General features: G+C 44.7%; 1 protein-coding gene across 11 annotated transcripts; it reads right to left on the bottom strand.

Moving 5' to 3' along the window:
- On the bottom strand, positions 1-27,312 carry hmbox1b (homeobox containing 1 b). 11 transcript variants are annotated; one of them, XR_005608375.1, is made up of 11 exons: positions 26,991-27,308; positions 24,337-25,029; positions 15,052-15,137; positions 13,506-13,616; positions 9,804-9,957; positions 9,506-9,588; positions 9,020-9,115; positions 7,661-7,755; positions 5,734-5,817; positions 3,359-3,989; positions 1-3,218 (listed from the first exon to the last, which is right to left on the bottom strand). XR_005608375.1 is itself a non-coding variant. In XM_039598923.1 (11 exons), exons 2-10 carry the CDS (start codon positions 25,014-25,016, stop codon positions 5,555-5,557), a joined length of 1,413 nt encoding a protein of 470 aa, XP_039454857.1. In that variant the 5' UTR covers positions 25,017-25,029; positions 26,991-27,310; the 3' UTR covers positions 3,878-3,989; positions 5,517-5,554. The 11 variants fall into 11 exon arrangements, 10 of the variants coding, with proteins under 10 accessions (XP_031590013.1, XP_031590015.1, XP_039454851.1 ...); XM_039598923.1 differs by lacking the exon at positions 1-3,218 and adding an exon at positions 5,517-5,578 and having other exon boundaries at positions 3,878-3,989; positions 26,991-27,310; XM_031734153.2 differs by having other exon boundaries at positions 1-3,989.

The following is a 27,312-nucleotide window of genomic DNA, read 5'->3' as shown; positions in this document are numbered from 1 at the left end:
AAAAAAAAAAAAAAAAAAAAGGAAAAACAGCACAATCTACTTTGTGAGCACCTGAGGGTTCTTCCATCCACCCCATGAACTTTTCTGTCAAGCTTCAATACTAGCGGATTAAAACTCATACTTGCTAATTGGGCCACGAGATGCCGTGGCCCAATGCATTGGAAAGTAACTTGTCAAAGGCAGTTCATTTAAAAGTGTCTCATAGTGGGAATAATCTCTGAATGCATGCCTTACTTTTCTTCCTCCCACCCACAATCACCCAAGACTAATTTCACCAGTTCTTTGTAGGGGAACATCACACCAAACTCCCCCCAAAAATCTTTAGAAGGGAAAAAAAAAAGTGTTTGTTTCAAGTAGTTTAATTATTTTAAGTAGTTTAATGAGACACACGCTCAGTTCACGAATGAATGCTTCGATCTGTCCGAGTCAAAAAACAGGCACACAGGTTACACGCTTGTGCTCTTGTTCAAATCAGAAACTGGAGATTTTATCAGGGAGTTTGGTGTGGTGTTATTTACCAAAGAGACTGGAACATATTGGGGCTTTAGTTTAGAATGACATGAAGCAGCTCGACTGGAATTTCTCTTCTTTCCCCATCATATACTGGAAATTGGACTTTTGGTTAAAAGTTACATTTCAAGTTTAGTTAACATCAATACTTAGTTAATTTTAGTTAATACTAATTTTCATTAAGGTGCATCATGGTTTATTTTTTATAAAGTAGCTTACTATATCCAATACAAACGGGGAGACTGCTGTTCAGTCAAATAAGGGATGAACAAAACAATCAAATAATAAGAACTAAAAAAAGAGAAAAATAATTAGGAAAAAAGCACGATTCATTTCCAAAACATTATTTGTTTTTGTACAATACCATAAAAAATGAGTATAAATACATACTGTTTTTAGCTTTGAGCTTTTTCAGGTCCCAGTTGAGAGTCACTGTATTGCAGCTTTGAACTTACTGAAGCAGGACAATTAAATAAAGCTTTACTAGACTACAGCTGAGGACTGGAAGTTAGTGTACAAGCAGGAACCAGACATTAACCACAGTATTAAACCTGTGAACTTATTTGGTGCATGATCACCAACAGCCAAATCAAACTATCACAAACTTGAGGATTGGCATTAAATTTCTGGGAGACTGTTTTGTTTAATCCCGCTTCGTAGAATATTCTTTTCTTTCTCCAAAACCATCGCTAAGGCAGGGACTAGTCTGACTTCGTGGGAAATGTAATTAAAAAATTTTCGTTATGACTCTATGGAGCTAATGCTAGAAGCTAGCTTAACTTAGCTTAGCAGAAAGTCAGGCTTTTTCCAAAAGGGAAAAAAGGTGCACTTGGTTGACGTTTTGTACTGATTAAACACATAAAACATGGCAAAAACTTAAAAAGAAAAATACAAAAATTCTTCTATGTTTTAAGCTAACAGTCAATGCTAACGCTAGTTTTCAGTTTAGCATTCAGGCCGGAGTTAACCTTCCTGTCATGTTCGGATCAAATCTCACTGATTTACAAATTAAAAAAAACCCTCATAAATATTGTGTTTTACATCCGATTGCCTCGAGGCCTTACGACTATGCACTTGAACATATAAAAGTGATGAGCACCTCTTTCGTTGAATTTTGAGTGTTTTAATCAACTTTGTTACATCTGTGGTGTTCCCGGTCAAATGTGACCGCCATAGAAAATGAATGGGAATCCGACCCCCCCTTTGGCCTCTGACCCCCTGAATGGGCCACTGAATGACAAAATGAAAGACCCCCTTTTACGACTTACTGAACGACCCATTGACCCACCAACTGAACTGAATTTGGTGGTGAAAAATGTTTCTTATGTTAATTTAAGAGCTGTTAAAACTGACCGGTCAATTTTGACCGGGAACACTAAAGTAAGGGGGTGGGGGGTCAACACAACCGGAGGGTTAAAAGATCCACAAGTAGCCACAGAGAAAAGCCGCAATAAATGTCACACGTTCAAGAATAAGCTTTAGACATTTGGTTTGTCCCCGTTAGACAACGCTGGCCTTAATGCTTCTGTCCTGTGGCTAAGCTGAGCAAAGCTAGCTTCTAGCTCTACTTCGTGCTAGGACATATCTGGCATACAGAAATAACTTCTTTAAAAAAATAATACAGAAAATAAACAGTCGAGTCCCACAGCAATGAACAGGAACAACCCACCTCACAACATAGTGATATTCAATAAGAGATGGTTTTGGAGATCCTTCCATCAGGGCAAAGAAGAAAAATCACCTCTTTAGGAGTCGGTGACTCTGATTCCCTTTGAGATGCAAGTTTTTCTCCGAGGCTACAGAGATGAAAGAAGCCTCAAACATGTTTCTGATATTTGTAACCATTTTCACTGTGGAGTTGATCTAATTTGCTCTCTCTGATATTAGAAAAAGCACATTACTATTATAACGAGGCAGCGTCACAGAAGTAGTAAAAAGCTTCAGGGTTTTTTATCATTGTATGCCTGGCTGCTAATACCTACCTTTACTGACACAGGCCTGCTGTAGTGTCAAGCCTATACTGAGTCAAGAAATAAACCTGCGTAGGCCAAAGGAGTTGGTATAAATAACTTTGGATGGACTTTAACACTGTTTTCAGATCAGTATTAGCTTAGCGTCTCTCTTTTCCTTTGGCATGGATGACGTTTCAAACAAAGCATAACTCGTCTTATTAGATAGCTTACAAAGTTTGCTCGATTATCACATTGACCTTAACTTGATCCTCATAGTCTTTAGTACTTAACAATAGTGTCACAGGGAACAGAAATGACAAAGTCCAGTTGCTGTTTGACCTAGAACCAGAGGAAGAGCAAGTAAGGAACCTCGAATCACTGCTGCTGCTGCTGGATATAAACCTTGATACCGTTTGCCATTATCAGTGTGTGCAGTGATTCACAGTCCCCATCCCTGTTTTATGAAAACCTGCTTGTACTGCAAAAAACAACGTCTGTCTGCGTGAACGTAAGGCTACTACAGAAAGTTCAGATACGTTTCTATCCAACCTAGCAGCTCTACTGCAAGGAAACCAAAAGCCATTTATTCTACTGAGGAATGGACAGAGGACAAAAGTGCCGGCGCAGCTCTGATATCATTTTTGCTGACTTCCTTGTGGCCAGAGAGGCAGAAGAGGAAGATCTCTTCGTCCATTTTTCCCGAGATGTTAGGCCAGAGGTTGCTCTTCTGATGAATTGCACAATGATGAGGTGAATCTGAGGGTCAGGTAAGTAGGTAGATAGGTAGCACACCATGAGGTGAGTGAGACTGAGAACCATAAGAACCATATACATATATATGTATATACATATATATGTATAAAACATGTATATAATATATATACAGTACACATTACTTTTCTGAGGTTGACGTTGAGGTGAGATAGACTGAGGATCGGCTCAGACGACCAGGCTGGAGAGGGAAGTAGAAGGGGAGCAAGGACGAGGTAAGGAAAGAAGAGGTATCCTGTACTGAGGGGGAAGAGAGAATTCACACTCCCGGACAAGAGCCGCCGTTTAGAGGGGTTTGCGGGAGCCGCCTTTTCTTCTGTGGATCATTTCCACAGAGATCACGGGGCCTACAGTCACCCATTTCTGCCAGCTGTGTCAATATATGGAGTAAGGTGGGGTTGGGGGTAATTACTGTTTACAAGGATTACTCGGAGGAGGGGAGAGGAAGGGGGAGGCCAGGAGAGAAGGAAGAGTTGGTAAGGGGCTGGCTGAGGAGCAGATGCTGAAGCTTTACTAAGTAGCAATACTTTGGTCTCTTTTCAGTCCCCCAACTCCATCTTTTACACTCCCCCTTCTCTCGTCCCCCCTCCTCCGTCCCAGGTCCTGTGCGGTTCATTCGTCCTCCAGGGACTCCGTCTTGATGTCGTTGGGCCCCCCTCCGGTTCTGGACAGGGCCAGGATGGTGTGGTTGACTGCAGCCATCTCCACAGCCAGAGAGATGGGGTCCTGGTGCTCGCTGTGCGCTGCGCTGTCGTCCTGGGAGAGGGAGGAGCATTGGGAGGAACATCAAGGACAAAGGTCATGACAGGAAACAGAATGTCTACCTCAGAGGTAAGGAAAGAAAACCTGTGATTTTGACATGTTAAAGGAAGTCATTTAAAAAGACAAAAGTATGTAAGTTAGTAAGTTAGTAAGTAAAGCATGTAATGTGATACTTCTACCACAAGGTGACAGTAGTGGCTCTCTACGGAAAGCCTGGTGTTTTTGCTTGAGGTGTCTATCCCCAGTTAGGAGGTAATGTTCATCTCTGCAGCCTCAAACTGACTACAGAGAGTCTAGAGTCTCCACACAGTCACACTAACAGCAACACACTGCACTCACAGCTTTGCCAATTTGAATTAGAGGCAAAGCAAACAGGTGTGCACAAAACTGAACTATGACAGAAACTGCATGCATTTGACCCCATGTCTCCCTTGACACTCCCCCTCAGCAACTACAGCACTAATTCACAGCTCACTAAGCCCCAGCTTTCATTTTAGTGGACAGAAACCCTTCATTTCCTAATAACTGTGACACTTCAGCTTTGTCAGCCACACCCCACCCAGGGACCACCCAGGTCCTGTGCTATCCTTTGCACGTCATCATCACGTGCAGGTGCAGCTGCGTACTGTTAAACCACACCTGCTCTGTGGGCTCCTCTTTCATGCTAGGGCTGTTGCTTCTTTAGCTTGGCCCCTGCTGAGGAGTCGATCCAAGACGAAGAGTTTGTGCATGAGCAAAGTGAAACAGAGCAATACTGCAGCTGCTGTCTGAGCTTCTCATGCTGCTGTTTTAAGCTTTCCCCTTTGTGGTGAACTCGTCCAAGCCCACTGTTCAACCAATCAGCTACTGATGCACAGCGTCACCCCTGTCGGGCTAAATACGCCGCTTTTGTTTGGAAGGACTTCATGCAATCATGTCTGTGCTGGTACCCATGATTCTTCACTCTCTGAAGCCAAATGCCCGTCCAAATGGACACAAAGCCAGTGCAGTGAACTGTGCTGAACTGAGAGCTGGATTCAAATTCACGGTTTGTTTAATGTGGTTAATCACACGCAGGGATCGTCTACAACACCTCATCCTTCTGTCACTCAGTAACGTGCTGATCCAGAGAAAATCCCCACATTAATATCACCGTCAGCTTCATTCATTTAATGATTCTGCTGTGTGTATTATGTGAAAACAATTAGGCTAAATACAATAATCAATCAATATTAATTGATCCATAATGTCCTCAGTCATTTCAAACTGGCCTTGAAATGTAGTTCATGTTTCTTGGTCAAACCTGTCACTGTGATTTCAGAGTGGTTTGTGATTTGGACCGCGGCTGTTGTACATTAAAGGTTTAACTGTAAAAAATGAATATTTTAAAGCTTCAACAATAAACGTTCATCTTTGGCTTGAGAAGAGCCCGAAAATCAGTGGCATCGAGCATGTCATCAACTTTTCAGTGACATGCAGTCTGATTACTATATTCATCAGAAATGTGAGAGAGCACTGTGGAGATGGAGGGACCTCTCTAACCTCAGTCTGACGCAACTGTGGCTCTGCTTTGGCCTCATTTACAGCTGTGCTGTAGCGCTGTACTGCACACACACACACACACACACACACACACACACACACACACACACGGGAAACTCATGACAAAGTCTGATGATTCGCTCCTCAATCAAAATCCAATCCACTAATCTATGGTAACAAACATGAGCGCCTCAGCGTGTTGCTGTGTGTGGGATACCTGTGTGGGCGAGGTGGGCTCCAGGCGATAAAGGCCAAAAGGTCGGCTGAGAGGTCTTTTGTCAAAATAGGGGAGGTCACAGGCCTGGAGGCATTTCAACAAAGAGTTACTGCGTTAGCTAGCAGGTCATCTGAAGTCTGAGAAGCACTGTAAAATCTGCACAATGACTTCTTCTCTTCCACTGTTACAGCGGTGCTTCACAGGAGGAACACATTCACACTACCGGTCAAACGTCTTAGAACTCCCCGACTTTTTCAGCCTTTTATTGTGAAAATCCTGCAGTTTAATGTCTCACTGCACTCTGACAGATAAGCAATTTGAGTTAAAGAAATCATGGAATCAGTTTATAGACCAAAGTGTATTCTAACCTTTGACTCATCAGAGTAGCACCTTTGGCAGGTATAACAGCTGAACACAGCCGTCTCATTCTGTCTACAACAGAAATCAAATATTCTCCCATATCTGTGGCAGAAGTTCCCATAAATGTGGACCTTGTAGGTTGCTTTGCTTTCACTCTTCTGTCCAGTTCAAACCAGCTCTATGGCGTTTAAGTCTGGAGACTGCGCTGGGCACTCCATGTTTCCAAGCTCACCATCTCCTCCTTTTTCCTGAGGTAGTTCTGGCACAGCTTGGACTTATGTGTGGGTCATCATCTAGCTGTTGGATGAACCCCTGACAGACTAGGTCCATGCCAAAGGGTACTGCATGGTGCTGCAGGATGCTGTGGTAGCTGTTTTGGTTCAGGGAGCCTCTCACTCTGTACAAGTCACCGACTCTGGATCAGCAAACAGCCCCAGACCATCACACTTCCTCCATGTTTGACAGTTGATGCCACTCACTGTGGAACCAAGCCTCTTTGTCTTATTCTGACGTCTTACCGATGGCTTTCTTGCTGCAGCTCATCCTGTCAAACCTGCAGCTCGAAGTCTTCCCCTCACAGCTGAAACTGAGCCTTTCTATTACTCTGTGCCTGAAGCTGTTGTCCTGTGAGCCGCCTATCACACAGGCTGTTAGCTCTCAGACACTTGTCCTCTGACTCAGGTGTGTCTTTGGCTCTGCAGACCTCTTCCTGTCACAGTTAGTTTCTGAGTGACTCACTCACACTGTGACTTTCCTACAGAGAAATGGCAAAGACCTACATTTCTATGATGGTCTGTCTCTTCCATGGTTAATTCCCCTTTTCTGTAGCAACACTCTACTTTCTGCAGTACAACACTGTTCAGCTGATGCTGCCGAGGGTCTGGTACCACGGTGTGCTCCAGCACTGCAGACAGAGGGGGCTGGAAGTGATCCAGAAAAGTTGGAGCAGCTGTAGGATGTTTCAGTTCTGGGTAACTTTGTTTTAAACCTCAGGTGTTTCACCATTTACCTTTGTACCATTTCAAGCTGTTCACTGGACTAAATGACTTGAACTGCAATAAATTACTGGAAAAATTGGGCTGTTCCAAAACGCTGGACCACTACTTTATATTTTGAAATGTAACCTTTTTGCTTGAGATTTGCATGTTGAGCAATCATAAGTAAGCTGGTGTGTTCAATCCAGACAAAGCAGACATGTTTCCATTGGTAACAGGACAAAACGAGGGCAAGAACATTTGCTCACTGATGCATTTCAAGTTTCAATCATGTACAACAGAGAACTTGAAGTGCTTTGTATATTCAGGGTGCACTGCAAGCTGCCTGTTGGGATTATTAACACTAACGAGACAGAGCCCAATTAGACAGTACGGTCAACAGAGCTGAAATGAGCAGCACGTAAAAAAAAAAAAAGATCACAGCTCAGTAACAAGAGCAGCTCGGAGCTTCAAAAATAAAACCAACGTGCTTGTTGTTGACAATAAAATGGATCAATTATGAAAACAAAGCTGGAAGACAGAAAGCTGCTCAGCCTTTTCTCAGTACGATCACATGCTCATTCTCGCTCTACCTGCTCCGAGAAGTCGTTCCCGTCGATGTCGTCGCTGTTGGAGTGTCCCCCTGGACTCTGGACGTCTATCCCATGGCTCTCCAGGATTGTGGCTTCTTGGAGAAAGAGGATGGCTCGTTAGACTTATGATGCATCACTGACAACACTACAAAACATGAGAGAGCAGTGACTCCAACCCAGCGATACAATGAGAGGTTGTACAGAAGCCCCGATACATTTGAAAGAAACGATACTCCAAAGTAAAAAAAACCTGTCTGAAAGTAGTAAGTAAATGGTTTCAGGAAGAAACCATCACCAGGCTGCTATAAGGATGCAGTAAACAGCTGGAAGAAGTAATACTGCAAATATTTGGCTGAAACAACTTAATAGTTGAATTATTATTTTGCTAAAAGTATCATGTAAGTGTTTACATGTGTTGAAAGTAGATAACTGAAACAAAACTGAAAGATAAATGATGCATATTGTGTACATATGAAGGCCCAAATACAAAGTTTTAACAGATAACAAGTGGCTGACAAATATAAAAGAGCGACAGATCGAATTCACCGTTACACTGTTGAACAGCTGCCGTCACGCTAAGAAGGAAACACTTCTAAGTCCAAGGTTTTACGTATAAGGTCATAATAAAAATGGTCATTAGAAGATCTTAAACTCAGACAACCACAGAACTACACACTAAGCCCCAAAGCAGAAGCAGCGTGTGAGTCCAGCCTTACTGCCTCCATCGTAATGAGGACGGTAAGAAGCAGCCAGGTGCTGATCAACAGCAGGTGTGAGCCCATCTATAAAAGCACAAGTGTCGGCAGTTTGCAAGTCTGGAGCATTCAGGTGACACAATGCCAATCAGGAAAGAAGCAACTGCTGCTGCCCATCATCAGTCTGACAGCTAAAGCTCGGCCCACACTGGGTCACACAGCGACCCCAGCGACGCCAGCGAATCTAGCCAATGACAGAAGGAGTGAGGAAATAAAGTCAAGCTGCAGTGACCAAAGTCCAGACTTTATTGGAGCAGTGCATAAACCCCAAACAACCGAACAAAAGCAGGTGGCTCACCCAGAGCTTCGCTAAAGAAACCGTACAACTAAAATACTGCATCATTGATTAAAATGCTTCTGACAAAATGTTAAAAAGCTCAAACATCTGAAAGAATAAATAAACGCATTGATAAAAAATTTTTCTACTGCCGGCATATTTAAAGAACCCGAGTTTGGTTGGAGCAGTTTGATCTGAACATCCTCCGAGCCTACAGCTGTCCTCCTTACTGCCGGCCTCCTGCAGAGGTCATGGCAGACACCTGGTGAGCTGGGAGGAACACGGTAACACACATTTCATTAACTAAATTAAACAGAGCTACATTACCAATGTTGGCACGTCTCTTGATCTCTTTGCGACGATTGGCAAACCAGTTGTAAACTTTCAGAGAAGTGACCCTCTCCAGATCAGACAGCTTCTTCCCTGGAGGAAAAACAAACACAGCGTCACCATATCTGAATCCTTTTTTTGGGATAAGGAAGCCGATTCTGACAGAAGAATACTCCGAGTGTGGCCACGTTTGGATATGACTTGTCTTGATGTTGTCATTTGATGCTTTAAGACATTTGTGTCAAACGTTGTCATAATTATCTTATGAATTACGTCTCAAAACGAGCGTCGGGACATCACCCCGTCCTTAAGTCCAAGTGACTGTTTGTGTCAATCTGAGCACAGATTTCACACATGATGCATTTTACAGCCAAGCTGCTTCAATATCTGCACAATGCAGACGCAGTTCTGTAGCCAGCAAACGAAGCCATCACTCATTACAGGTAACAAAATGCGTGTAGCTTTGTACACCTGCTGGTTTACCTGGTTTCTGAATAACAGCATTGCAGGCGTTTGCTATCTCCTCCCTTTTGGCCTCATCTGGATACTGGTTGTCGTTGAAGTAGCTATAAATAGCACAAGAGTCACAGTGATTAAATTAATTTCACAAGGACGATGTCAACAAACTGGAGCGGCTGCTGTTTGCCGTGTACGCGGTGCAGCCGAGTGCGTGCGAGGCTTTGCTGGCTGCACCGTTTCTTTGACTCCTTGAGGAAATAAGAGCGATGTTATGAAGCGCTCCTACCATCTATCATCTCTGCACACTTCCTCTGGACCTCACCTCTCCATCACAGCCAGGCACTCTTTTCTCCAAGTGAAGCGGCTTCCCCGACGCAAGCGGAAGGTTCCGGGGGCGGTGGTGAGGGGGGGCGGGGTTTGCCTCCACTCCATTTCCTCCAGAGGTAATGGAGCTGGTCGCATGTTCAGAGTGGCACCTGCAGCAGGAGGATTACTCAGTTACAACCGACAGCGTGTCAAGTCTGCAGGTGTCGCTGTGGTTTGGAAGCACAAGTGACAGAAAGACAGAACAGCAGCGCAGAGATGGTGATGGCGTGAGGATCGTGGTCGCTCTGGCAGCCAGAGCCCAGAGTCCTTCGTGCAAAACGTGTCTTGTGTTAATCTCACAAGTTATGCTGACACCAAACTCGCGTCACATCAGCTCAGGTAACGACCGCAGCAGAAAGGAAACCGAGTGAGAAAGCTCTCTCGTAAACCTCGCGACATTACACTCAAAGCTCAGACACTTAACAAGGCCGAACCGGATCATCTGGCCGGTGCCAGTTTATCAGAAAGCCGTGAATGAGGAGTCAATTTTCTCTGCAGCAGCGATGGAGGTGCGTGTGTGGGGGGGTGCTGGGCTCGGCCGGGCTCAGTCTGGCCATAAATAGCTTGGAGCAGTTTCCAGAGCTGACGGTGTTGGCGGGGCTCCACCGAGGAACATGCTGCAGAGAACAAGGCGTGGGACGTCTGCTGCCTAGGGTTAGGGCGATACAGCAAACGCACGCCTGTACACGCTGGATCTGAAGGAAGCGTCGAGCCTCTCGTTTCGCCTGTTAACCCTTTACGGTGTGGATTCAGGATGACTGTGCACACAGCAGCAAACCAAAAGTTACTTGATAACAACAAATGGGTTTTTTTGTCACAAAGATGACCTCCCTGAAGGTCAAGAGCTCGAGGAAACTGATAAATCTTAAATCTGCAGAGAATTTGGAAACATTTTTGGTGTAGTAGTGTGATGTAGCGCTCAGACTGTTCCTGGGCTCCTGTTTAGTCTTACTGGCCCACACAAATGTTGATTATTTTAATCAGGGATTTTCCTAAACAGATACATATCTGGTGCTTCTCTTGCAGCTTTTAGCCAATAGAAACCCGTCGGCACTGTACTTCCTGTGATTTGCACCCATACAGTTTATACCTGAGAGCTAAGGCGCGTCAGCTGATCATGTAGTGCTCCACTACTTCATCCACACTTCTGGCTCTGAGAAACAAAAACCACCAAAAAGCATTCAAATGTGGAGTCCAACACCACGTTAGCTTAGGTCATCTTCTGTATCATCTATGGTGCTGTCATCACTGATTTTGGGCTGAAGTCAAATGATGCTGTTTAACATCAAACAGATAATGACGATCGTGGGGCCCATTAACTGGTGAAGCAGCTAGGGGGAAGTTAGCTTGTATATAATAATTTACCAATCAAATTAGCCTATTTTATGCTATAGGACAGCCAACACACGCCGGCTGACTGCTCTATATTTTACAAAGGAGTATATCAAAGTCTAATAAAGGTCACTGAAAAAGATCTAGCCTGGATAAAGTGAAGCAAACAGAGCAAACTCACTACAGCTGTGAAAGATAACACATGGCAAACTAAATGTTGAAGACTTCAGTAAATATGTGAAAAATTCAAATAAAGTAAAAAGTTAGAACTTTGCCTCTAAATACATTTCTAGCTTTGTACACAGGACATGTTGCTACTACCATTATTGTTCTGCTGACAGCCACATTTCTCTAAAATGAACATCACTGGTTCTTACATTTCTTTATCTAACACAATAAAGTCACATCTTTAACTGCTGCTAAGCTCTAAGTGAGCAGATTCCATAATATAGTGATGAAAACACTATAATATGGAAGAACTGACAGATAGTCATCAGTTAGGACGACACAGGAAACCTTCCTGCCTCTCGTACTGCAGTGGTACTTCTATCTTACTTTAACTTCATAATTAAAGGAACTGTGTCGCACAGAGAAGCACTTGAGTGAGATTATTGGGGCAGACGCTGTAACTGATACTACACAGCTACAAATTACTCAAGTTGGACGCAGATTTTTTACTTTCCTGGCTGATCGCCGGGTCACTTCCTGTAGTCCCTTCTTGTTGGAGCTCTTCTTCCAGTTTTCTTAGAGCACCTCCGAGTTCCACATTCAATGGCAAGTTTTCAAACGGTTTTTGTTAACATTTAACATTTCTGCAAATACCACAAGATGTTCACTACTTTATTATCACAGCAACATTTAACAGTGGAGGCAGTGAGTTTTATTCCTACGGTGCTGCTTTTCTTTGCCTCCACGCTGAGCTCAGTGAGGCAAACTCTGCTGCTATCTTTACATCTTTGCTGTTGGGACCGACTCATGAAATAAGTTTTGAAGAAAACAATTAACTGGGACATATGTTGGGAGACATTTGTGCACATAAATACACATACCTTCTGTCCCCATTAGCACTGGCAACAACTGTGTGGGAACTCAGGCTAATTTGTAGCTTCGCTTAAAGCCACGAGGCCAAATACGAAACAGTTTTTTCAACACTTTAAACGAGGGCTGTCAAACGTAAATGAGCTGAGGGCCACTGCTGGCACTGTCGTCTCATGTGAGGGCCACTCTGGTGTTCACGTAGAAGAAAACAGTGTTTGTGTTTTTAAACTTCAAATATTGTAAAACAAACAAACGTGAACACAGATTTGAACAAACTGAAGCCTTTCACTGAACGACCAAATAAACCCACGTGGCAGCACTTCTACTCCCACTGTGTGCGTATATGCAGACAGAAGTGTACACAGTAGTAAGCCAGTAAGGGTGATGTGGGCCACAAGTGGCCCCCAGGCCGCGAGTTTGAGACCCCTGTTTTCAGTAAAGAGATTTGTTGTTGTTTGATGTGTGGTTTTTAAGTTTTAAAAAGGAAAGGTGCACCTCGAGGCTCTTAGAGATCTCCTACCAAGATTAACGCTATGGCTTCATCATCAACAGAAAAGTTTGGCCCCTCCCACCTTGTCCACCAATCAAAGCCAAATGCAGATCTCAGATTAGAGTGGTGGTGAACCGATCTCCGGTGCAATGACCTCGTCTTCATGAAGAAGTGAAAATATGTTTCTGAACAGCTTGTAATGTAGCGATGTCACGTGAAGGCGACGATGGGGCATCCACACTGATGCGGAGCTCACTACGAGGTTTCTTTTTCTTCTTCCATCTTCATTCCGTTTTTCCTCTCTGCTGCCTTCTGAGTGAAGGATGCTCAGGTCAAAACAATTATTTATTCATTTCCTAGTCGGCTGCTCCTCCCCGATTCTCATCAACTTAGGCTGTTTGTGCTGACTGTACTCTACTCTGCTCTCCTCATTTTCTTACTTCAGTGGAGGTGAAACAGCCTTTCCGTTTGCTTTGATCCTTCATAACTGCTGCAGAAATGACAAATTAACAAGAGAGTGTGTGCTGCTAAGCAACAGCCGCAGTCAAATGTGCTATTCGTGTACGTGTGCATCGCTAAGACGGCCGTTTTCGAGATTCGGTTGGCGCAAAAGATTCAAAACATGTGAAAAGCAGATCTTATACGGAAGCGAGATCGTCTCCGATTTACTTCCACTGAGCGACACACATGAACTGCAGGGTCACCCCTTCCCCCACTATCACGTACTCTCAACTGCCAACTGTCGAATGAGGGCAAAGCGCCAAAACATATTGTGCCAGTTAATCAAGCCAGATGTACCTGGTGTGGTTTTCTCCAGCGTGTACCAGCGGTAGAAAGCCCTCTTCTTCTGCTCGCTCAGGTCAGAGCCGTGCTGCAGCAGCCAATGGGAGATCCTGCTCTGACTGATGCCTGGAAAGCAGCCAGACATCAAATTACAACACAGTGGTTTTTGCACAGAGCACAAAGTGTAGACAAGCACTGGAAGAGTTCAACAGACACAGAGGAGAATAGAAAAAGGACCACACAGCGTTTCCTCTCACACAAGTTCAGAATTTCCGTCTTCCTCCATCACTTATCAAACGCTGCTGGACGCTGGATCTGGGAGTTAGAGTTTGAGCTGTATGACTTTTTAAATGCCAGGGTTTCTGGCCTGATTTTGCAGCACCTGTTTGGTTATTGAGTAATGCAGTAATGTTAGTTAAATTCCTTTGTCTGAGTTTAATAAATACCTGCAGAAAAACACAAAAACAACAAACCCACAATGTGTGCAACGGCAGAGGTGTGTTCTTCTACAGGTCAGCTGTAATACAGGAACCACACTAACTCCTCCAAAGGCTCTTGGTGCGGTTCCTAATGAACTTTTTATTTGTGGTGTGAACGTGATACGACCTCGATCTGACCCAACTACAGGCGTACGGTGGAAATTTAAGTTACTTCCCGTAGTCGTGTATCCTTTACATTTTGGGATGCCAAAGGGTGCAAAGTTCTGCAGAGGCAGCAGCCATGAAATGAATGTAAAATTCTCCATGTTCTCCACCAATCCAGAACACCTTCCTCCTATATTCACTTTGTTTCTCAGGTACATCTGGCCAATAAGAGGACTAAACATTCTCACATGTTGATAAGTTCACAAACATATTCCTGTGTAAGGGGAAACCAAACCATGGGTGTGAAACGGGCCTTAGATATTGAGAATATTTGAGATATTAACCCCCTCACTCTCCTTACAGCTGCAGCTAAACAGCTGTGTGCAGGCTCAGTATCCACGAGCTTCTGATGCTGCGGTCAGACTCCAGCTCCACTGTCCTGCACAGCAGCAGCAGCACTGCAGGGTCACCACTGAGAACCTGCAGCAGGTGGAAATCTGGTTCATGCACCGAACTCAGGACAAGGACTGCTGAACAAGATGCTGGAGACAGAGTTCATGTGGAGGATGAGAGGAAGCATATCATACTGCTATCAAACTACTTTCAAAGAAGAAACCTACAAACAGACTCACTTCATAATGAATTCCAGGAAGCGTGCACATAACATCCCGCCAATCTGTGAGAAACAGCACGACGTGTAAAAGTGATCTTGTGTTGTTTTGTGTGAGAAGACGCAGACACACAAAAAAGGTCCACTGACAGAGATGTGTGAAATCAGGCGCTTTGTCAGTGTTTAGGGGGCAGCCCAAGTTAACGATAACGCGGCAGGCGGACATGTCTTCAGGGTCAGGACACAAGCTTTTCACAATAACACAAAGCTCCTCAAACGTCAATGTCAAAAGTGAGGAGGAGCGAACGTGGCACGGCAACAGAAAACGGGTGACGTGGCTGAGCGTGTCAGTTTGTCAGTTACTAACCGGTAACTTGCGCCACCACTGCCTGAGAGATCCTCCTGTTCCCCAGGAAGGCTTTGATCTCCTCTTTCACCAGACTGCTGTCCCTCCTGCAAACACAGAGCACACAGTGATAGCGCTTCATGACCTGCAGCTCGACACAAGGCAGAAATGCAAAGAAAACAGCTTCATTATTATACATTTGGGAAGCTGGGGCAATGTCTGGCTGCTAGACGGCTATAAAAATATATGAAGTGAATTACAGCTTTCATTGTTGTGCCATTCACGTGGAATTACACAGGCAAGCTGCTGCATAATTACCCAGCTTAAAAGGGGAAATGCATACATGTTTAATGCTTTTGTCACCAATTCTGTGCTCATTTAGAACAAGCCATTCGTCTGGTTTTCTGCACAATAACACATTCATGATGATTCAATCTGTGTTTCTTTATTGCACCTAGTCACGGCCAACCTATGAAACCGCAGCTCCTCTTTGGTCTGGCCCGCACGTCGACAGCATTATCGCTGTACTGTGGCTTTCCCCTCTTCTTCTTTTATGGCTTCCACGTAATCAGCATTGCATTTCAGATGAACATGAAGGCAGTGGCTCTAAGAGCTGAGCTGCAATCCAGTAATCTATGTTTTCAAAATGCATTTAAAAGGGCATGTTTCCGCTATCTGACTTCACAGCAGCGGGAAAATAAATAAATATATATAAAGCATGCAGAGACTCGCAGGAACGCAGGATGTGTAGTCACACAGTGTACCCACCCTGCTTTCTGGCATCAAGCCCATTCCCCTCCCATCCATACATATATACACACAGACACACGGTATGTCTCAGCTTCATTCCCGTCTAGTACAGACTGAACATTTGTCAGATGTCTAAATCTAAAAGTGCATTCAGGTTTTTTTCCCCTTCTCTCTACATGACAGGGTTTCCAGCAGGCTCCCACCCCCACCCCACCCCCACCCAACAAACCATACAATCACAGCAGCCTTTGAACCAGCCGCTATCCCAGGCTCACACAGTCAAAATGGAAATCGCATCAAAGTCCTAAGCGCTCTGTTTGGCATATTTGTGAAATGAAACTGCGTCACGACTCTTTGACATCCAGCATCAATATCATCCACACCAGCCTCTCACGGCGCGGGCTAAAATTAGAGCCTGAAGAAAAAAAAAAATGCTGCTTGTATCGACACCAGTGAATCAATGTAGCACGAGCTGCTGTACAAGCTACAAGACTGAGGATGAGGGGGGAAGAGAGGAGGGGGATGTTTTGGGTGCCAACTCAAAGGCCAAACTCCTGCACAGAAGCAAGTGTGCACTTTGAAAGTGAGAAAAATGGGGAAGGGCACCATGGGACCGTGGACAGGCTGAGACCTCGTGTCACGCCCCCGCAGCCCTGCCGAGCGAGAAGCTGGAGAGCCCTGCAGCAGACGAGGGCTTTTGAACGCTACTTAACTTCTCGGTCATTCTAAAGAGGACGTGTAATCTAATGCAGAGGCAGCGTGAATGAGCAGCGAGGCGGTCGGTGCGGCGCTGACGATGGGCCTATTCTTACTCGTACAGTTCACACAGGGCAGCTGAAGGCAGCAGGACAGCACAGCAGTAGGAGGAGACAGCTCATGTGTGAAGTGCTTAGAGGAGGAAGAGACGAGGCGGCTAACACGCGCACTTTAATAGATTATGAACACTGTACCTGTCAATGTAACTGGCCTGAAAAACTACCGAGCCTCTGCTCTCAAAAGCTAATCAAACTGAAATGCAGTTTCATGTAATGTTTCCAGAGGTGCACAACAGAAAGCTTGTTTTCTCTTCCCTCTTACAGGAGATCAGCTTGAACTAGAGCGGTTTTCTGACGATACCGTCCCGACAGAAATGCCGGCTCGGGTTGCTCTGAAGCCTCACAGGATGCACATCTTTGTGGGCGACGCAGGGAACAAGCCAAAAATCTCATCCATCACGTGCTCTGCTCCTAAGGAGAGACCAGAATGCTGCCGTCTCTTTGGATGTTAATTAATGCCCGCTCAATTGCCAACAAGTCTTATATCTTAAATGACTTATTCTGTACGGAGAAGCTTGATTTTATGTTTATCTCTGAGACGTGGCAGCGTGAGAATGAAGTCTCACATCTTTTAGAGCTTTGTCCTGCTGACTGTTCATTTCTCTGTGCACCTCGGATATCTGGACGAGGAGGTCGAACCGCTTTAATTTTTAAAAAGACATTTTTATGCCAGATGATCTCCTCAAGCTGTTACAACTCTTTTGAGATGATTATGATAAAAATTGGACGAGAACAGCCCATATACGGCATTTTAATTTATCGTCCACCTGGGTCTGCTGCGTCTTTTCTGTCAGACCTACAAGAATTTTTAACTTCCACGATTAAACTGGGCAAGGTCATCATTGTTGGTGACTTCAATATTCATGCAGAGGACTCATCAAACAGTACCACTAAGGAGTTCCTGAGCATTATGGACTCTTTCAATTTTGTTCAGCATGTATCAGGTCCTACTCACACAGCTGGGCATACTCTGGACTTGGTCTTCACCTGTGGTGTTTCCCTTGACCACATGAACTTAAATGAAGTTGCTTTTAGCGACCATAAGTCAGTCTTTTTTAATGTATCTGTCAATTCAGAGTCTCTTCCCCAAAGTTTTATTAGGCGCAGGCGCTTTATTGATGACTCTGTCAATTTAAAGTTTTCTTCTCTTTTTAATTTTAAACCTTCTTCTGATGATGTTGACATCCTTATTAATTCTTTTAATGAACACTGTCTTGCCATTCTTAATCAGGTTGCTCCTTTTAAAACTAGTCATTGCACTGTTAGTTCCTGCACACCCTGGTTAAATAATCAAACCCGTGGTCTTCGACGCTCCTGTCGAAAAGCAGAGCGTCTCTGGAAGTCCACTGGGCTGGTTGTCCATCGGGAACAATTCAAAGAACTTCTTCTTCACTTATTTAATGAGTCAGTCAAAGAGGCCAGATCCTCTTACTTCAATAATCTCATAAATCGTCATAAAAATAAGCCAAGAATTCTATTTGATACCATCAATAGTATTGTTTCTCCTCCAACTCAGCATGCTGTGTTACTTTCTGATGAAGACTTCAGCACTTTCCTCAATTACTTTGTAAATAAGGTGATGGACTTGAGATCCAAAATCTCCTCAAGTGCCTCCCCTTATGAAGATGCCAGTTGTTGTCCCGGGTCATTTACTTCTTTTTCTCCAATCACACTCAATGACTTAATTGCAGTAATAGGTAAAATGAAATCCTCATCATGCTCCTTAGATATATTACCTCCCTCTGTCCCGTCTGGGACTCTCACCAGCATTGGTCCCACACTTCTATCCATCATCAACAGTTCACTGAGGCAAGGCTGTGCTCCGTCCTATTTTAAACATGCTGAGGTAACCCCTCTGTTAAAAAACAGAATCTAGATCCTACCTCCCCTAGTAGTTATCGTCCTATCTCAAGATTGCCATTTATAAGTAAATTACTAGAAAAAAATTGTAGAAAATCAGTTCAGGTCCTACTATGCCGATTGCAGATTTTTGACCCTTTTCAGTCTGGCTTTCAAAAGCAGCACTCTACAGAGACCGCTCTCTTAAGGGTCCATAATGATCTACTAATGGCATCTGATGCAGGAAATTGTTCCGTGATCATTTTGCTAGATCTTAGCGCAGCCTTCGATACCATCGACCACAAAATCCTACTTAACAGGCTGAAGGTTCTGGCTGGTATATCTGGCACCGCCTTAGACTGGTTTTCTTCCTACTTATCAGACGGGACCTTTTCTGTTAGGACTGATAGGTTCTCCTCCAACACTGCTGCCCTAACCTGCGGGGTTCCACAGGGTTCAGTTTTGGGTCCATTATTATTTTCTTTTTATATGCTTCCTTTAGCTGGCATTATTCAGTCTTTTAGTGACCTGTCTTATCATTTCTATGCCGATGACATTCAGCTATACAAGTCCTTTAAGCCTCATCAGCTGGATAGGCTGTCCACCCTAGTCCAGCGTTTAACTCAAATCTCTGATTGGCTTTCTAACAATTACCTTGTTTTAAACATGAACAAGACAGAGACCATGATCATAGCTCCTCCTGATCTATATTCTAAAATCAGTCAGGTTCTTGCCCTTTCTGTTTCTTCTGCTAAGCCAAATATTCAAATCTTGGAGTAATATTTGACTCTTCTTTGGGCCTTGACTCATGCGTAAAATCTCTGTCTCGTTCCTGTTTCTTTCATTTAAGGAATATTTATACTGCGACATATGGTCTCCTTAGCTGAACTGGAAAAAATTGTCCATGCATTTGTGTCATCGCATTTAGATTATTGTAATTCCCTGTTTACCAGCTTGGATAAATCATCTCTTTCTCGCCTCCAAGCTATACAAAACGCAGCAGCCAGACTACTAACTCGCTCTAGCAAGCGAGCTCACATCACTCCTATTTTATGTTCTTTACATTGGCTCCCAATAGATTTTAGAATTCGTTTTAAAATTATTGTTTTAACGTACAGAGCACTAAATGGCCAAGCCCCAGATTATTTATCCAAGCTTCTCACAAAATACACTGCTGCTCGTCGTCTCCGCTCTCAGACTCAGAGTTTGTTGGTTGCTCCCAGAACACGACTGAAGACGAAAGGGGGCGGAGCCTTTCAGTCTGTGGCACCAAGGCTGTGGAACAGTCTACCTCTACAACTACGTTTGGTTGACTCTGTGGAATCCTTTAAAAAGCAGTTAAAAACTTTACTGTTCAAACAAGCTTTCTGTTGACCAATGCTTTTTACATTTTTACATTTTTAATTTACATTTAAACTCTATATTGTGTATATTGTGCATTTCGCTATTTATTGTACTGTTTATTTTAATCTTTGTGTGCAGCGCTTTGTGACTACCCGTCTATGAAAAGCGCTTAATAAATAAACTTTACTTACTTACTTACTTTACTTTATCCGGTATTAAAACCCGATCTCTTTAGTCCGCCATCTTCATAGTAAGAATCTGAGAACAGATCTGCATTTGTGTCGCAGCTGAACTGCAGACGGGTGCGCTGCTACAGCAAAACATTTCCTCAAGTCAGATGTCAAAGTGACGGGAGCTGGAAAGGCAAGTTTCACGACAGCAGAGCAAATGCCCGAGTCAGGGAGGTCATTTAGACGGGACTAAACTGCAAAGTTTATGTTTTCTTTCACGGTCTGCGTTAACCCCGGCAGGCTAGGCTGCATGAAGACAAGCACAGCACTCTCATATTCAAGCTGGGGAAACAGGTTATATGCACTTGGAATTACAAATGCAGAGATGGGTTGGCTCTTTCTCCCTGGTATCTTTTTTCAAGCTTATAGAAAAAGTAAAAAGTACAAATATGACTGGCTCCTGTTTCCCAGGGAACCCTTTGAAATTCTGGGGATTATCGAGGAGGACGACAACTTTGGTGTATGTGATGCAGCTAAAACATTTCCACTTCCTCTGTGCTGGAACGAACAGCGCTGCCAGATAATGTAGGGCACATGCAGCAGTCGTGATGACGCAGCTGCTGCTGCTTTCACTGCGTGTGTGTGTGTGTGTGTGTTCGGGTCCCTGAACAGATCTGGAGTACGTCGGCAGGTGGTTGTGCGTCTGTCAGTCTGTCAGTGACAGATTTTGTCAACAGGGCGACGTCACGGATACGTGAAGAGCTCCAGAAATAGAAGAGCCCGCGGTGCCCGGCGCCCGTCACAGCCCCGTCCAACACTCTTCTTAGTACATGTGTAACAGTCTATATGCTGCATCTCTGTGTGACGAGCGTATAGCGTCCAGAATTCGTCCAAGGACTACTGGTCTGCAGTTGTGCTGTTACAGTGGTGCATGCTCATATTGAACATGACTGAATATGAAAACGTAATTCCTGTAAGCAGAACACTCAGCCTTCAGACTAAACCACCTTTGACTCAGTGAGATCAGATACAACAGCTCCGGTGCACGAGACAGATCGTGCAGCATGAAGAATCATTAGAGTGTTACGGATGCTCCCTGCAAACAGAAACGGCTTTTGCATTAAATACGAGAGAACGAGGCCAGCGCAACTTTTTTTTTTTTTGAAATATCACATTTTTGTTTTGTTTTTTTCTCCATTTTCGAGCTCTAATGTCTTTGAGAGCATTTCTCTGGTTTGAGACGTTTCATAGTATTGCTGTGTTACAGATTTCAGCCTCCTTCCCACAGGCCGTCAGGTACGCTGCTGCTGTCTGTACCATCCATTTTTCAGACGATTGTGTCAAACTTTAGCTTCGCTTTTGAAATTCCAGGTTCCTGAAATCATATCAGATATTTGGCCTAAAAACATTTCTAGATAACGCTGCTCGCAAATGCTTCAGACTTCACCATAAAAACATTTTGTATGAACAAACTGTAAACTAAGATTAGATGTAGCTGTAGTAGATGAGATGGATGAGACACATGAACTGCTGTCTTTGCCCTCTCCGCCTCCATTTTTCTAAAATTACCTCCAAGTGAAGGTAAATTTGTGTAACAAGAGATTTTTTTTTAAGAACATTTTTAATTCTGGTAACTCATATTTGAAATCTTTGAACATGAATCCTTTTCCTAGAAAGCAAGAAGCACATGGAAACCCATGTGTACAAGGCTTTTCGTGTGTGCAGTTTCCAGTGCGTAGACACAGCCAGACTTGACAGCTTTAACCCTTTAAGGCCTATCGAAGCACGCACGCTCCGTTTTGCACAACTATTTTTAAATGCCAGTACAATTGCAACCACATAAGCTAGCGCGATATTTCTTTTGCATCTGAAACATGAGGAGTTAGTTGCATTCAGCCTGTCCCAGGCCGCGGTTTTTATGGCTTTGCAAAAATTGTGTAAAAAGTGCCGGCAACAACAAAAACATAATATTCCAGAAACGCGCTTTGCCGATCCGATCAGCTGTTCCCGGCACTTTAACGTCAGCGCGAACCATTGCATGTCCACCATGTTTGACTTTTTGCCTTTCTGTATAGTTTCTGGGATTCTTAGAACTTAAACTGCAAATCGTTTATTTTGATGATGTTTTTTTTGCAAATTGTGCACAATAATGTTTACTTTTGTTTTTCCTTGTTCTGTTTCTCCTTGGTGTATCTAAAAATGAAACTATGAAGACGCTCAAAATAAATTTCCTGTGGTTGGAAACTATTTTGTGCAACTTTTTTGCATTTACAGTTTTGAGGGATCTACCTGTGAAATTACTGTAATTGGAAATATGTGTAAAAAACAAAAACGATTTTACATTATTTGGCAGTTTATTGAACTTTTTAGCAATTTATGTAGTTACTGTGAACTTACCTAACCCTAATGCATACATATATTACAATTTGGGATATAACAGTTGTTGATGTAGTTGATGTAAAGCAACTTGACATGGTCCCAGAAATGGCACTACAGCATGTAAAAATATAAAGATAAGCTCCGGCAGACTTGGGTCTATGGTGGGCTTTAAAGGGTTTGTGTTTGACTATATGTAACCCACAGCCTGGGTTTTTATTTTTAACCATAAAGGAGAAAAGGCTCTGCACCTCACTGGCCTTCTATCCTTATCAATAAAAAAATCATTTGATTTATTTCCCTGCTAACATCAGAGCCGAGGCAGAAGAAAAGTCTGTTTATGCGTCAGCGAGATTCCATAAAAACGACCGCGGTGAGGAGCGCAGACCGAGGAGGGAACGATGCAAGGACACAGGGAGCACCGGTCCTGGCAGTGAATGCCTCGTCTCAATATACTTCTACTTTCCTTCACTGTGAAATCCAGCCCGAAGCAACTTTTTTCTCCCTGTCATTTCATCCTTTCAGTGACAGCGAACAGCAATGAGCAACCAACCGACACAGTGTAAAAGAGACGCTTTCACACACATGCAACCTTAAAAAAAAGAACGCCATCTTCAACACCTCCAGGTCAGTTATTACTTTAGTAAAGAAGATAAACAGATGATGAACTGACTTGGTCACTGACAAATATAGAGCTCAATACAAAAATAGAGCTGAAGACAAACTAAGAAACACACTAGTGTGCACAATCAGGCGTGTGTGAAAATGACTGCCAAGACCACAAACTCAACTCTCAGACTTTCCTTACTGGCACGAGACTGCCGAAGAGGTTTTTGGAGTCCATGCTTACGGCCGTTTAGTACCTGGGCACCATCCCAGACAAACTCGCGACTTTAGATGAATACCGCCTTAAAGCGCCGCTGGCAGAAAGGCTGCAACACAAACTGGAGAAATTGACCCTGAAAATGACGACATTTGTATGTCACACGTCACTGGATGAGCCCATTACTGTGTAACCGTGCCGTTTTGCCTGTTTTACCCTCTTATTTGTGCCATTACAGACAGCCCTCCCACACCTGTGGGCCAAACGAGGCACAGCTCCCCACTGTTGGAAGTTACCTCCATCTATCTATTTTCTAAGTGAAACCAAGGTTTTTTTAAAGAGTGTATAACGTGTGTTATAGTGGAGTGTGGACACCTCAGAGTAACTGTTATGTTTAGGTGTCTCAGGAATCAACAGCACCTTGCTACCACAAGTTGTTAAAATAAGCTTTTGATTGTGAAATTCAACTTTTTGTTAGCTGTATGTTAGATCCATGCCATAGAGCCCCCAGATTCCCCTCAAGTGGGCATGATCATCACAATATGATATAAGAGGTACAGAATGTTAAAGGGGAAAAGCCCTCAAGCTTTATGGACAGGACAGTCGTCTCCATGGTGCTTTTGTTGTCTTCCTGACCATTCAAACAGCTTTACACTACAAGCCACAATCACACAGGGCTCTATTCTATACACTTACACACTCTCTCCATCTCAAGTCCACACCTACGGCCAATTTTAGAATTACCAATTAACTCTGGGCTGCAGGAGGAAACCAGAGCAGCCACACATGCACAGGGAGAACATGCAGACTCTCCACAGGAAGGACCCGGGCAGCTTTGAACCCACTGCTTAACTGCTGTGTGTTCACTCAAATGAGCTTTGTACAAATAAACAAGCTAAACAGATTCTTAAAGCTTTGGTCAGCTGTGGATGGCGCCACGCTGGACTGAGAGGCGTGTCGATGATTATTTCAGACTAGCCGTTTGAAGTTTCACCATCTTAGCAGCGACTCACTAGCAGTAAACCCCACAGTATTATTCCCCGTCACCATCTTTCACAGCTTACTGAGCTCAGCAGCCTGGTAATACTACATACGGCCCTCTGATGACGTTTTTGTGCAGTGCACTAGAACGCATTATTCTTCCCAGTTCTACAAACACACTCGACAAAGTTTCTCTGCTCATACTCACCTCATCAGCTCCTCCACCTTATCATCGATATCCAGATCTTCCTCTGTAGATTCAAACCCGAACGCTCGTGTCGCTGCAGCGCTGTTCACCGGATATCGTGGCGGAGACAGTTTTCCGTTGGGGGTGGCAGCTAGACTGTCGCGGCCGTTCTGTGTCAGGGCCACCAGCGAGACCGGGGACGGCAGGATGGCAGAGGGCGGTGGCGGCCCTGGAGGCGGGGACGTGTCGTAGCTGTTGCTGGGAGACAGCGAGAGTCCCCCGGCGCTGTTGAACTGCGTCTGCGTGGCTGTGGAGATTTTGGAGGTCGTTGAAGAGGTGGCAGCGGTTGCGTGATCGGCGGCTCCGCCCTCACCGCCACTGTTGATGGCGCCACCGTTGCATGACGCTGAAGAGGTGGTGGTTGCCGAGGCAGTGTTGTTATTGTTGAATGATGTGGTAGTAGTAGTATTAGAGGCAGAGTTGTTGGTGCAGCTGTTGGCCCCGCCTACGCCGTAGGAGGACGAGGAGGAGGAGGAGGAAGAGGTGCGGCGGCCAAATTTGTCCCCGTGCTCCCGGTCCAGCCGGTCCAGAGTGTCGAGTGCATGCAGAATCTCCTGCTTGGTCATGCCGGTGCGACGCAGCCGCTGCAGCAGATCTATCTGCTCAATAGTGAAGCGCGGCTCCTCGCTGAACTCAGACATCCTGCTGCTGCTGCTGAGATGAGACACAATACAGACAGGCTGAGAAACACAGAGGAACACAAGGCGAGGAAAGGAAACAGGAAATGCAGACGGGGCAAGTTGAGGAAAGTAGGAAGGAATCCTTAGGAAAGTAAGTGAAGAAGGAAAGGAAGGAGGAGAGGAAAGGAGGAGCAAGTCGGGCAGTGGAGGGGATGGTGAAGTGACAGAGGAAATGGGAGGATTAAGTAGCAAAGAGTGAAAAGGAACGCAGTCGCAGATGGGGAGAAAACATGAGAATGATGGGGAAGGAGGATAAAGGTAGCGGAGGAGAGTTAGAGGGATAAAGTAAGCATAAAACGGGTGGGAAGGGAGGGGAATAAAAAAACTGCAGGAAGAAAATATAAAGAGGCAGCGGAGAAGTAAAGGAAGACAAGCGCGAGAGACAGAAGTGTGAAAGAAAAAGAGGCGAGGGGAGGGGCAGGGCATAAAAATCAGCTATTTTTGGGAAGCAGCAGGCAACACGCGCAGAGTGCCAGAGTCACCTTGACAGCTGATGCTATCTTAACATTCTGTCTGTCGGTCTTTAAGAGCCACAATACATCCCCGGCTCTGCGCACCACCCACGCTGTATGTTTTTCATGAGCAATTTGCTGTGCTCAAAATCAATGCAACTGGAATCAGACTGCGGCAGATTTTCCATCTTCTGTGCCAACCCGACCTGTGCCGATATGATAAACGGTTTAAAAGGGGTCACTGGCATTTTTCTACATCTGTCTTTCTCCAAACTGTGCGGAGGACAGAGGGGAGGGGGGAGGAAACATAAATGACTTCTGACTGCATTTGAAGTTATCATAAAGGACAACTAATGGGGGGAGACTGACACGTAAACCATTACCAGGATTTCAGACACGTGCAGTAAAGGGTCACTTTGAGTCTAAGCACATTATTTCTGCGGCGCTGACAGGTGAACATTAACTAGTCCTTGGTGTTTAGAAGGTGAGCTGCTAATGCTGTAAATCATTACCAAGCAGAGTCAAAATCTGTCACACCCCAGAAAGACGGGCTGCACACAACAGAAGACCGCTGAATTTGGATTAGTGAGTTTAAACATGCAAGTGAAAGCAAAATGTGTGCTGCAAACAAACCAACAAACAAGAACATTTGAATTCATGCCCACTGTGACCAAGTGGGCAAGTTACCCATTCACCCAGAAGCCAGAGTTCACCCTGCACGTAAGTAAATCAGTTAAAGATGGAGCTGGCTTTTAACGCAAACTTCCCTTTGTCTGCATTCCTATCGGGCTTCGATATCCCCTAACAGCCCAGCTAAGTTCACGAACTCAGAGATTGAGTGTTTGTCATGCCAACAGCAAAACTACAGTAAAATAAAAACACAGCCACGGTGTCCGTGCCGTTAAACACGGGTCAGACGCATCAGATGCTCCTAACCAAAGTCTAGTTTGTTTGACAGCGCAGCTTTCTAAACGCTTCCAGTCTTAAAGTGCTTCGCCCCGCAGTTGGCGGTATCTCTTCTCCCTCCATGTGTTTTTGTTTTGCTGGCCCGCAGTGAGAGCACAGATCCGTCGCGCCTTTCAGCGCTGCAGGCGAAGCGCTGTTGATGCCAGCTTTCACGCCCTTTGCCCGAAAGCTAACGTTAGCGAGCGCTCCGTGCGGCACACGGACAAACCGCCCCGATTTAACGTCAAAATTACCCAGCACGGCGAGCCCTCCGTAACACTCGAGGATTGCACTCGTTTTCTTCACTGCCCCCCGAGGCTGAATCCCCACTGACAACAGCCCCCCTGGCATCGCGGAGGGCGATTAGCCACCTGAGGTGGGCTACGCTGGTCGCCGTGGGCTCGTGCGATGATTAGCATACAACGCTAGCCGTGCCAACGCCGATACTAGCGGACGTTAGCCGCCGTCGCTGGCTAGCGAGCGTTTGATATTAATAACATCACTTTCTGTGTCGAGAGAGCCGAGTAACAGGACTTACCTCGGCTTCAAATCGTCCACTTAACCATTTAACTTTGTAACGGAAGCAAAGAGGCGCGGTGTCGTTTACTGCAGCCGAGCAATGAAGCAGCTGGGAACAGTGCCCTGTCCGACCCTTTTCCAAGGATTTCTAATCAGAGGCGAATTATTTGCCTCTCTGCTTTGTCTGTCTGACAACAGCCATATTGACAACTAACACCTCCGAGCAGCTCTGAGGGAACTGTAGTTTCACTCCCGCAAAGGGCTCTAACACGCGGCGGCGTTCCCCATGCTAAGGACTACAAATCCCTGAAACGAGGGAGAGGGGGAGCTGATGGCTCGCT

Source organism: Oreochromis aureus, linkage group 15, assembly GCF_013358895.1.
Source record: "Oreochromis aureus strain Israel breed Guangdong linkage group 15, ZZ_aureus, whole genome shotgun sequence".
Taxonomy (NCBI): Eukaryota; Metazoa; Chordata; class Actinopteri; order Cichliformes; family Cichlidae; genus Oreochromis; species Oreochromis aureus.
The sequence above is the reverse complement of the archived record's forward strand: the minus strand, read 5'-3'. Positions and strand labels throughout refer to the sequence as shown.

Bases quoted from the DNA above. Each gene is read 5' to 3' on its own strand.
- hmbox1b (XM_031734153.2), bottom strand. From the start codon at position 25,016: ATGTCTGAGTTCAGCGAGGAGCCGCGCTTCACTATTGAGCAGATAGAT. The intron at 13,617-15,051 runs GTTAGTAACTGA...GCTGCTTTCCAG, and splicing joins AGTGGTGGCGCAAGTTACCG to GCATCAGTCAGAGCAGGATC. The intron at 3,990-5,733 runs GTATCCCACACA...TCCCTCTCCCAG, and splicing joins AGCCCACCTCGCCCACACAG to GACGACAGCGCAGCGCACAG.